The 12,641-nt window shown below is 35.4% G+C and overlaps 1 protein-coding gene across 1 annotated transcript in view; it reads right to left on the reverse strand.

Moving 5' to 3' along the window:
* LOC125917266 (cGMP-inhibited 3',5'-cyclic phosphodiesterase B-like) overlaps positions 1–12,641 on the reverse strand; it is a 43,116-nt gene that overhangs the window by 15,109 nt on the left and 15,366 nt on the right. Inside the window, exons 3-5 of the mRNA XM_049623519.1 lie at positions 7,981–8,191; positions 7,347–7,423; positions 752–903 (exon numbers count right to left, since the gene is read on the reverse strand). Coding sequence (XP_049479476.1) covers positions 752–903; positions 7,347–7,423; positions 7,981–8,191 — 440 coding nt within the window. The remainder of the gene's footprint in view (positions 1–751; positions 904–7,346; positions 7,424–7,980; positions 8,192–12,641) is intronic.

The raw sequence follows: 12,641 nt of genomic DNA on the forward strand, positions 1-12,641 counted from the left end.
ACTGCTATTATAAGCAGATTGTTTTTTAATGCTTTATGCACAAGTTCCCCACACTTTAACATACACAATTTAAGAAAATATCAGTATAGAAAGTAATATATCTACTGTATCATTAAGTAAAATGTGTTCATTTTAAAATGAACGCACTTTGTTGTTCTCGGATGATGAGTTCAGAAGCACAGCTGACCCTTAAACAACACGAGTTTGAACTACCTTGTGCAGTTCAAACAACCTTGTGCAGGTCCACTGCACAAGGATTTTTCACAGGACAGCGCTATAAATACAGTCTGTACTCACGGTACTGTTGGTACAGTAAATACAGCATTTCCTCTTATGATTTTTAATACCATTTCCTTTACTCTAGCTTTACTGTAAGAATACAGGATACAATACATGCAACATACAAAATACGCGTGAACTGACATATATGTGTTTATGCGATCAGTGAGACTTCTGATCAACTGCAGATTATTAGTAGTTAAGTTCTGGAGGAGTCAAAAGTTATATGTGAATTTTTGACTGTGTGTGGGAGGGTCAGCACTCCTAATACCAGCACTATTCGAGGGTCAACTGTAACTATTATGTTTAACCCAAAGTATTCTTTAATATGGTATGACTTTTCAGCAAAAAAAAATAAAAATAAAAGTACTATTATATCAAAAATCTTGTTCTGAGCAAAAATAATGACACTAGTACTAAACCAATATTATATTTCACCTTAACATAATCATATGGAAAGTTTATCTTTTACATTTGGTTGCTGTTCATTCTGTGCCTCTTCTGTTAGGTGAGTATCACCTTCCAAAAATAATTTTCTGCACTCTGTGTTCTCTGTTTCCACTTCATGTTGCACTTCTGTGAGGCTGAATGATTGTTTTGAGGAAACGGTGTTGTCTTCATCACCTTTCAAGAAATACATATAGTAATAAGAAGAATAAAACTTGCACTATATGCATAGTTTTATAAGGAAAATTATTTATAAAAAATCTTCACATAAAGTGAACCATACTGGCATTCAGTTTAAATTAATGGCACCATTAAGTTGTATCTTGCTGGATTATTTGGCCCAGGTACCTTGTGGTCTGACAACACAGACATTTCACCTGATATATCTATTCATGGATGAAAGAAATGGGGGTGGGGGTGAGGATATTCTTTATCAAAGTGAGAAACAGGAAAATTCCGTCTTTAGCAATTTGACGTATGCAATTTCCAACATGTGAAATTGTTTGAATTTTAGCTATGAAAACCCTAAATTCATAATTATAAATGAATGAAATCAAGGCACATCTAAAAAGGAAAACATAGTATCATTTATTGTGAATTATTTCTACCAATGTGATTAATAATATTTTTTTCCCCAAGTCTCATGGAAAAGAGAAGCAGCACTGGTAGGTAAATAGTATTCATTCACATGTAAAAAAAAAATCATATTCATTCTATTTGTAATCTTAGAAACAGGAAACTTCCCCAAACCCATCAACAATAGAAGAAATAAATGGTAGTATATTCACACAACTGAACAATATGTAGCGAAGAGAATGAACCACAGCCATATGCAACAATATGGATGATTCTTAAAAATGTGTGGAATGAAGGAAGCCAGACACAAAGTACATACTCTGTGATTCTGTTTATAAAAAGCTCAAAAACATATGAAAGACAAGAAAAATGTTATCTTTAGAGGGTATACCTGGGAGGGGCCTGAGGGGAAATTCTGAGGTGCTGGTACTATTTCGTTCATTGGTTTATTAATCGGGGTGATAATACAGGTATATGTTAAGTGTATGAATATTAATTCAGTTATAAAGTTATGATGTGATTACTTTTCAATATGTAGGGTTTTTTCCTAAGTAAAAGGGTTTTTAAGAGTACTTATTGGAACTGAGTTTCAGAAGAACTAGAACTTGATAATGGCAAGCTTTTTCCCCTGTAAAATATGGGTAACAATATCTATCTTACTGGAAGTTACATATAATAAATGGTCAATAAACGTTAGTGATACTCTGAACTTAATACACTGAATATACTAAAAAATCATTAACTAATGGTGACCAGGAAATATTATTCTTTGGAAAATATTACTTTTTCCCCATGAAAAACATTTAAGAAATAAAATTTAGAATATTCAACTATTCTTGGTAGGTCAAGGCAGTACTACTATAATAATATTCTAAAATTACCGTCCATCTAAAACTTGTTGACATCTAAGGTACATTACCTACTTACATTTTAATGACCCAAACTCCTAGTAACTATATCTTACACAGAACAGTAATAAAAACAGTTGAAATAAATGTAGTAAGTTCTTTTCCAAAGATGTCTACAACACTCTCTCTTATACCCCTTGCACTCTTCTCAAATGTATTCCTGTAGCTCTTCCATCAAGAGAGAGCATTTATTTCCTAATCCCCTGGAATCTGGACAGGCCGCATGACTGCTCTGATGAACAGAAAATGGCATTAAGTAACACTTTAGGTGTGTTTTGGGTTGAGCCATTAACTTGATTGGCAGCTCCTCCTCTCTTCGAATCCAGCAAACATGTTGGAAGAAGCCCATACAGGGGTCATATTTAGATGGACTAGTCAATAGTCAACAGACATGTGAGTAATCCAATCCCATCTTGGAAATTTAGCCCAATCATTCCCTCAGATGACTATCACCCTTACCAATACCTGACTGCAATCACATGAGAGTCCTCAAGTGAGAATGTCCCAGCTGAGACCAGTCAATCCAAACAACTGTATATATATAGTATAATAACATACTATAAAATCCACCCATCACAAATGTATAATTCAACAATTTTAGTAAATTTACAGAGTTGTGCAACCTTTATGACAATCTGGCTTTAGAACATTATCATCATCCCCAGAAAGTACCCTCCTGCTTATTTATAGTTGATCCTTATTTTCATTCTAGGCAATCACTCCTCTGATTAATGTCTCTATAAATTCACCTTTTCTAGAATTTTATGTAAATAGAATCATACAATATGTAATCCTTTGAGCCTGGCTTCTCTCATTTAAAATGATGTTTTGATTTTATATGTGTAGTGGTATGTTATCAGAAATTTGTTCCTTTAATTGCTAAGATTACATTGAATGGATATACCACATGATATGTATCCATTCGTAACTTGATGGATGTCTGGGTCATTTCAACATTTGCAGCATCATCAGTGATATCATGACACTCCCAGTCTTGTCTTTGAGTGCTCATACGTTTACTCATGGATAAATTCTTAGACATGGTATTACTGGGTGACATGGTAAATTTATGTGTAACTTTTAAAGAAACTGTCAAAATGTTTTCCAGAGTGGTATACCATTTTATATTCCATCAGCAATGCACAAAGGTTCCAATTTCTCTGCATCCTTGCTAACAATTGCTATTGTCTTTTTGTTGTTGTTGTTGTAATTTTTTTAAACGTTTATTTATTACTGGGAGACAGAGAGAGACAGAGTGTGAGCAGGGAAGGGGCAGAGAGAGAGGGAGACACAGAATCCCAGGCAGGCTCCAGTCTCTGAGCTGTCAGCACAGAGCCCAACGTGGGCCTCGAACCCATAGGCCATGAGATCATGTCCTGAGCTGAAGTCGGATGCTTAACCAACTGAGCCACCCAGGCGCCCCACTATTGTCTTGTCTTTTTAATTATACCTATTCTAGTTTGAGTGTAGTGGTATCTTATTGTAGTATTAATTTGCATTTCCTTAGTGACTATTGATGTTCATCATCTTTTCATGTGTTCATTACCCATTTATTTATATCCTTCACCAAATGACTCAGACCAAAATATCTGACATCTCTTGCCCATTTTTTGAGTTGACTTAATATTGAATTATAAATATTCTTTATGTATTATGGATGTAAGACCTTTATCAGATATATAATTTCCAAATATTTTCTCTCAATCTATGGTTTGTCTTTTCATTTTCTTATTGTTGTCTTTTGAAGTGCAAAAGTTTTTAATTTTGCTGAAGCCTAACTTGTCATCTTTTTTCTTTCATGGATTGTGCTTTTGGCATTGTATCCAAGAATGTTTTACTCAACTCAAGGTCACAAAGATTATGTCCAATTTTTTCTTCTGCAATTTGCAAGGTTTTAACTCTTACACTTAGGTCTATGATCTATTTTGAGTTACTTTCTGTGTATATAATAAGGTAAGGGCCCAAACTCTTTCTTTGACAAATGAATATCCAATTGTCTTGGCCCCATTTGGTGAAAAAACTATGCTTTCTCTTTTGAATGGTCTTGACTTCTATATCAAAATCAACTGACCATAAATGCAAGAATCTATTTTTGGACTTACAGTTCTGTTCCACTGAACTACGGGCTCATCTTTTGATACTTCACTATCTTAATTATAGTGGCTCCATAATAAATTATGAAATCAGGGAGCATCAGTCCTCCAAATTTGTTCTATTTCCAAATTGTTTTGGCTATTGTTGGTCATTGTCTTTCCATGTAAAATTTATGACCAACTTGTCAATTTCTACAAAAAAAAAAAAAAAAAAAGCCTGCTAGAATTTGTTAAGTATTGCACTGAATTTCTAGATGAATTTGGAAGAATAGCCCTATTGACAATACTGGGTTTTCCAGTCTTTAAATAAGAAATGCCTCTCAATGTATTTAGATTTTCTCTTTTTTAATTTTAATTTTTTTTTTTTTTTTTTTGAGAGAGAGCACACATGCACCAGCAGGGGAAGGGCAGAGGGAGAGAGAAAATACTCAGCAGGCTTCATGCCCAGTGCAGAGCCTGACATGGGGCTTGATCTCACCACTGTGAGATCATGACCTGAGTCTATATCAAGAGTTGGACACCTAACTGGCTGAGCCACTCAGGCACCCCATAGATTTTCTCTATTATCAACAATGTTTTATGTTTTGCAGTTTATAAATCTCTTGTTAAATTTATTCTAATTACTTCATTCTTTTTGATACTATTACAAGTGAAAATGTTTTCTTAATTTCAATCTATGATGGTTCATTGCTAGTACACAGAAATACAATTTTGTACAACACTGATATTGTATCTTATCTCTGCTAAACTGATTTATTGGTTCGTGTGTGTGTGTGTGTGTGTGTGTGTGTGTGTGTATTCTTTGGGATTTTCTATATAAAGGATTATATGCTCTACGAATAGAAGACAGTTTTATTTATTTATTTCCATTCAGGATTCCTTTATTTTTCTTTCAATTTTTTTGGCTAGAACCATCAGTACCATGTTGAAGTGCTGAAAGCAAAAAATCTTATCTTATTCTTGATCTTAAGGAGAAAACATTAGTCCTTTTCCAGTAAGGTGCGTGTTTTTCAAAGATGCCCTTTATCAAGTTGAAGAACTTCCCTGCTATAACTAGTTTGAGTGTTTTTATCATGAAAGAGTGTTAGATTTTATCAAATGTTTTTTCTGCACATATATGGATTATCATGCATTTTTCTCCCCTTTTATTCTATTAATGTGGTATATTACATTGATTGATTTTCAACTGTTAAACTGCCCTTGCATTCCTGGGATAAATACCACTTAGTCATACTGTGACCATTTCATATGTTGCTGGATTCCGTTTGCCATTATTTTGTTAAGGGTTTTTATGTTTATACACATAAGAGATATTGGTCTGTAGTTTTTTTTGTTTTTGGTTTGTGATACCTGTGTCTGGTTATGACATCAGGATATCACTAGTCCTTCAGAATGAGTTGGGAAGTTTTCCCCTCCTACTTTTTGGAAGAGTTTGTAAAGGATTGCTCTTCTCCGTGTGTGTGTGTGCGCGTGCGTGCACGTGTGTGTGTGGGGGGGGAGGGGGGGTGGGTGTGTGTGTTTTAAACAATCTCAGAACCAAAAATTACTGAACTGTACACTTTGATTTTTTTAATGCTTACTTATATTTGAGAGAGAGAGCATGTGCGCACGCGCAAGCAGGGAGGGGCAGAGAGAGAAGAGACACAGAATCGAAAGCAGGCTCCAGGTTCTGAGCTATCAGCACAGAGCCCAACGTGGGGCTTGAACCCACAAACTACGAGATCATGAGCCAAAGTCGGATGCTTAACCAACTGAACCACGCAGGCGCCCTTGAATTGTACACTTTAAAAGGGTGAAGTTTATAGTACATAAGGGGATCAGTATGAGCCTATAATCCCTAAGGGGGCCTATCTATTGCTGATTTACTTTTATTCTTAGGGTGCAGTACTGCAGAGTTTTCCAAGTTATCCCTACCATGGTAGGCCTCCACCTCCAGTATCTAGCTCTCTAGTCCCATGGAGGTACCAAAAGGACTGCTCATTCTATTAGTCACTGGACCCTCTGGAAGGAGCAAATACCTTTTTCAAAGCCCCATACTCTAGGCTTATTTCCTGAATTTCTATCCTCCTCCAGATCTTGTACTGGTAATTGTGAGGAGCTTGTTAGTTTTCAATTGCTTTAAGCACATTTTGGTTGTTAATAATTTCTGCAGCTTTTCTAGCTACTTTCAGGGGGAATGACGGTCTGAGTTACCTAGTTAACTATTACTGTATGCTTGAGTCATCAATATTTTAAATTATAAAACCACCATAACTTTATCACCAACAGTATTTCTTGTTTGAGGATATAAAATGTTTCAGAATGACATAATAAACTATATTTTATTTTATTTATTTAAAAAAAAATTTTTTTTAACGTTTATTTATTTTTGAGACAGAGAGAGACAGAGCATGAACAGGGGAGGGGCAGAGAGAGAGGGAGACATAGAATCTGAAACAGGCTCCAGGCTCTGAGCTGTCAGCACAGAGCCTGACCCGGGGCTCGAACTCACGGACCGTGAGATCATGACCTGAGCTGAAGTCGGACGCTTAACCGACCGAGCCACCCAGGCGCCCCAATAAACTATATTTTAAAACAACTCCTCTCTATGTCATAAAAACTCTTTTGGGCTTAGAGTTCAACATTATCATAATTAATTACTCTATTTATGAACCCTACCCATAAACTGAAAAGACTGCATTCATTTGTATAGCACACTTTAGTCCTTTTTTTTTTTTAAGATTTTATTTTTAAGTAATCTCTACACCCAACGCAGGGCTCAAACTCACAACCCTGAGATCAAGAGTCGCATGCTCTTCCAACTGAGACAGCCAGGCACGTCCCCAGCACATTTTACCCTCTGTTACTTCAAAACACTTTTACCCTCTGTTACTTATAACTTGTTCCTAGTAACTTCTCTACTTATCTTGTAAGTATATAAAAATGTTATAATCTTCATTTTAAAGATGGATAAACTGAAGTTAAACTCACACATTTATTCATTTCTAAAACAATCTAAGAAACTGTTCTGAAATTCAGACACACAGGACCTTTGCAATCTCACCTGACTTTCCACTGTGGCAGTCTATACCAGATTCGGATTCAGATGTTGAAACATATTTCCATATTTGATGTCCACAGCTTAAAGAATAAAATAGATAAATATACATTCATAAATGAGGCTAAACTTTTTACCTAAATACAATTTTGAAATCTGCTTAACTTTTAACCAGGAACCCCGTTGCAAAATATCATACAAGTCCAATCTCTCTATAAACTTAATAGGCTTTATCCTGGAAGGCATCTTGTGTCCCCAAAGAAACTAACATATTTTGAAAGTCACCGAGGTCTGAGGTAAACACTTATCACTGATAAAAAACTAAGCAGAAATGAAAACAAACACCGTATGAACTGGGTACTAAGGTAGTATATACTAAAAGAATTCTCATAATTTACTGGTATCTTGAGATGGATAGAATACTACTATATATCACTTTTGATAGAGATCACTTAATTGGAAAATGAACAATTGCACTAAAATGAGGAAAAATTTCTTAAAAAGAAAAACTACTTGATAAATAGGGAAGATACAGTCTTAATCCATCAACTAGTTACAACATAAAACTAGAAAACTAGGAATACTTTATTAAAATAACCTATATTTTGAGACAGAAATAATCAACATTTAGGAAACTTACCTGTTACATAAACTGCTATCAGAATTTCTAACATGCTGATAAAAATCTGGTGAATTGGGTGCACTGCCCAGAGATCGGTGTAAAATAACACTTGGCTTAGTAAGAGAACTGGCAGTGGCAGGAAATTCTACAAGTGATCGATTCATTAGAGAGCCAGCGGAGACTAGTCCATGGCTGGGAGAATTCACAGGACTCAGGCTGGGGAAAGCAGCTGAAAAATTCAAAAGAGAAGAAAGAGATCAATAAATATGTAGGCGTGTGTTTGTGTTTATTGTCTATATGTATTTATAAAGAGCATTTTCCTTTTTTATTTAAAAAAAATTTTTTTTTAAATATTTATTTATTTTTGAGAGACAGAGTGAGACAAAGTGAAACTGGGGGAGGGGCAGAGAGAGAGGGAGACACAGGATTGGAAACAGGCTCCAGGCTCTGAGCTGTCAGCACAGAGCCTGACGCGGGGCTCGAACCCACAGACTATGAGATCATGACCTGAGCCGAAGTCAGACGCTCAACCGACTGAACCACCCAGGCGCCCCTGCATTTTCCTTTTTTTAAAGAAAGCAAAGTATTTGCAATTAAATGATAAACCAGATTTCCACGTGGAGCTATCTTCAAGACATTCCAGGCATTTAAGCAGAATATAGACCATGTTTGTCATCATGAATGAGTGTGAAATAAACACCTTGTGGCAGGATGGCACAGATATTGAGAGTGTAACTAAGACGTACACAAAGTGTGGCGCAGATTTTCCTAATTCACATTGGTGTTTATCTTTCACATGTTGAATCCCCACCAGCTTGATCATCCACATGAAGAAAGCATGGTTACCAGATTTTACTGAAGAACCAAAGTTCTTAACAGCATTAAGCAAGTTGAGCGAAGACAAAATTATATGTTAACACGACTGCAGATCTCTTTTAAAAATATGCCCAAATCTTTCCAGCTCATTCATTCAACAAATATTTGAGAGCCTACTATATGGTGGAAGATGTGTTGGATTTCACAATGGAGAAGAAGTTACCATCCCTGCTACTCTACAAACCTAGAGACTAGTGGTGAGTACAAACAAGTGCTAAGTGCTAAAATAAGGGGGAGAAAAAAAACCCAGAGTACTTCAGAAATCCATCTCTAATGCTACTGATCTGCTCCAAAAATCTTCACTGAGTGCCTTGAACTAAGGTGAAATGGGTATCTGGAGAGAGGTAGGCAGATTTAAAACTTCATTTGGAAATAAAGATCCAAGTAAAGTGTGAATCAGAGAGCACAGCACATAATAGTTATTCAGGACCTACGACAGTTTCGCCATAGCGGTATAAACACTTGCAGATGTGTGTGATGGTTAATTTTATGTGTCAACTTGGCTTGGCTATGGTGTTCAGCTGTGTGGTCAAGCACCGGGCTAGTTGTCGCTGTGAAAGTATTCTTCAGAGGTGACTAACACTTTAATCAGTAAACTGAGTAAAGCAGATCACCCTCCCTAATGTGTATGGGCTTCAGCCAATTGGTTGAAGGCCTTAAAAGAAAAGACTGAGGTCCTCCAAAGAGGAAAGAGTTTTGCCTCAAGACTGCCTTCAGATTCAGGACTGCAGTATCGACTCGTGCGAGAATTTCTAGCTGGACAGCCTGCCCTGTAAATCTCAAACCTGCCAACCCTCACAGTCTTGCAAGCCAATTCCTTAAAATAAACCTATCTCTCCATCTCTCTCTCTCTCTTTCTCTCTCTCTCTCTCTCTCTATGTAAATACACACACACATCCTATTAGTTCTGTTTCTCTGGAGAACCCTAATATGATGTGTTGTTTTATTTAATCTTAATAACTTTGTGAGTTAAGTAGTATTTTCATCTTCATATGTCGGAGGAGGGGAGAGGGGACTCCAAAAAAGTCAAAAAACTTGATTTAACAGTTAAAAAAGTCAAAAAACTGTGTTAACAGTTAACACTGTGAGATCAGACTCTTTTCCCAGGGCTGCCACTGCTACTCTATCAGACTCATTTCTTTAGAGGTTCCTATAATTTCATACAATGTTAGGGCTGAATGGGATTTTTTTTTTTTTTTTTTTTAAATCTGGTCACCTTAATGTCTCAGAAGAGGAAACTGAGGACAAGATGTGTCTTGCTCGTCATAATCACTGGTTACTAACTGGAAACAAAGGTTCCAATTTTTAGCCTTCTTTTCTCTAATTATACTAGTGAGTATCCAAAATCCTGACAAGTGGGCTAAGAAGAATAAAGGGTACAAAATCTTAGGGTAGAGATTGGATATACAGACAAACCTAGAAATCCTTAAAAAATGCTCTCTATAATATAGATCCACCATTTTTATTTTAAACCCTCTTTATTGTGAAATATAACACACACATAGAAAAGTTACAATGAGACTACTCATCACTCAAGCTAAGACATAAAACATGGCCAGAGCTCAACCACCCTGCCTTCTAACTCCCCTGCCTCTCTTTAAAGGAAATCATTATTTTGACTTTTATGGTATTGTTTTTCTTGCCTTTCTTTATATTTATACCATGTATGTACGCATTTTTTGACAATGTGGATTACTTTTGCCCCTTTTGTGAACTTTGTAAACTGAATTAGACAATAAATATAAATGCTTCTATGCCTTGCTTACATTTTAAAATAATATTTCCAGGCAGTTACTTGTTATTGTGGTTGATTTTCAATGCCATATCAAACTGTATGCATGAATATAGCACAATTTTATTTCTCTATTCAAGTACTGAATGGCCAAATTGTCTTCCAAAGTGGCTGTAGCATTTTACTTTCCCATCAGTGTATCAGAGTTTCCACTTCTGAACGGTTTTACCACTTGTTTTTATCTGTCTTTGTAATTACAGACATCACAATGGTATGAAGTCACAGGTCACTGTGGTTTTGATTTACATTTTCCGTAATGATTAATACTGAATATCTTTTCATGTGGTATGGGCCATTTGTACATCTTCTCTGGAGAAACATCTATTCAGATTTTTGCCCATTTTTTAAGAAGGTAATTTGTCTTTTTATTATTGAATTACAGACATCTATGTATATTCTGGATAAAAGGCCACTATCAAATACATGATTTGCAAATATTTCCTCCCATCCTGTGTCTTATTATCACTTTCTTTAGGTCTCTGTAGAAATACAAATGTTTTCAATTTTAATGAATTCCAATTATCAGGTTTTTTCACTCATGAACTGTGCTTTCGATGTCATACCTTAGAATGCTGTATTCAAAACCCAAAGTCACAAACTTTTTTTTTGTTTTCTTCCACTAGTTTTAGGCTTTCACTCCTACCGTTGAGTCTATGATGCATTTTGGTTAATTTTTGAGTATAACAAAAGGTAGAATTCCAAATTCATTCTTGCTCCTGTCTATTTCCAGGATTTGCTAAAAACACAATTTCTTCCCCATTGAATCATCTTGGCACCCTTGTTGAAAATCAGTTGACCATGTAAGGATTTATTTCTGGACTCTCAATTCTATCCCACTGAGCTGGAATATCCTTATGCCAATACCAGTCTTGATTACTACAGCTTGGTAGTAAGTTTTAAAATTTGCCAGTGTGAGTCCTCCAATTTCTTCTTTTTTATTAAAACTGTTTTAGCTATGCTGGGTCCCTTGAATTTCCATATGAATTTTATGATCAGCTTGTCAATTTCTGCAAAGAAGCTAGCTCAGATCTTGATAAAGATGGCAAGAAATCTAGAACAATTTGGAGAGAAATGCCATCATAACAATATTACATTTTCTGACCCATGAACACAGGAATATTTCTTTTATTTATTTAGACTTCTTTAATTTCTTTCAACAATGTTTTACAGTTTTCAGTGTACAGGTCTTATACTCTTGTTAAATTTGTTGCAAAGTATTTTACTATTTTTAATGCTAACTGTATATAGAATTATTTTAATTTCATTTTGCATTGTTCATTGCTAGTATACGAAATACAACTGATTTCTGCCTAGAGATCTTGTATCCTGACACACTGATAAACTTCTTTATTGGCTGTAATAGATTTTAATGAATTTCTTCAGATTTCATAAATACATGACATTATACGCAAATATAATTTTACCTCTTCCTTTCATTCCTTCTTAGCTAATTGCTATGGCTAGAACCTCCAATCCAATATTGAGTAGAAGTAGCAATTTTAACTATTAACATCGTTTTATATTTTCATTTTATAATTTCTAGTTCTATTTTCTCTTTGATGAGATACTATTGTCATACTCAAATACTCTTGAAATGGTTTCTGCTACAACTTTAAACATATTTATAATAGGAGATTTAAAGTTATTGTGTGCTAAGTCCAAACTCCAAGCCCCGTCAGGCAAATTTTCTGTTGGCTGTTTTGCTTTGTGTGCATGGCAAAAATTTGCTTGTGTATTTCATTTTTTTTGTTGTTGAAAACTGGACATTATATTTTAACAGTTCTGGCATCAGATCCCTCCCACATCCAAGGTTTGTTATGTTGCTGATTTATGTTTGTTTTCTTGTTTCTGATTGTTGAATGACTTTCCTGGACTAATTATGTAGATTCCGTTTTCTCTGAGGTGTGTAGCCACTGAGTTCTTTGCTGGTTTGTTTTTTTTTCCTTTAAGTTCTTGATTTATATTTTAAGCTTGACTTCCTGCAAGTCACCCATGGGTCAGTATAATTTTG

Source organism: Panthera uncia, unplaced genomic scaffold (assembly GCF_023721935.1).
Source record: "Panthera uncia isolate 11264 unplaced genomic scaffold, Puncia_PCG_1.0 HiC_scaffold_1635, whole genome shotgun sequence".
Taxonomy (NCBI): Eukaryota; Metazoa; Chordata; class Mammalia; order Carnivora; family Felidae; genus Panthera; species Panthera uncia.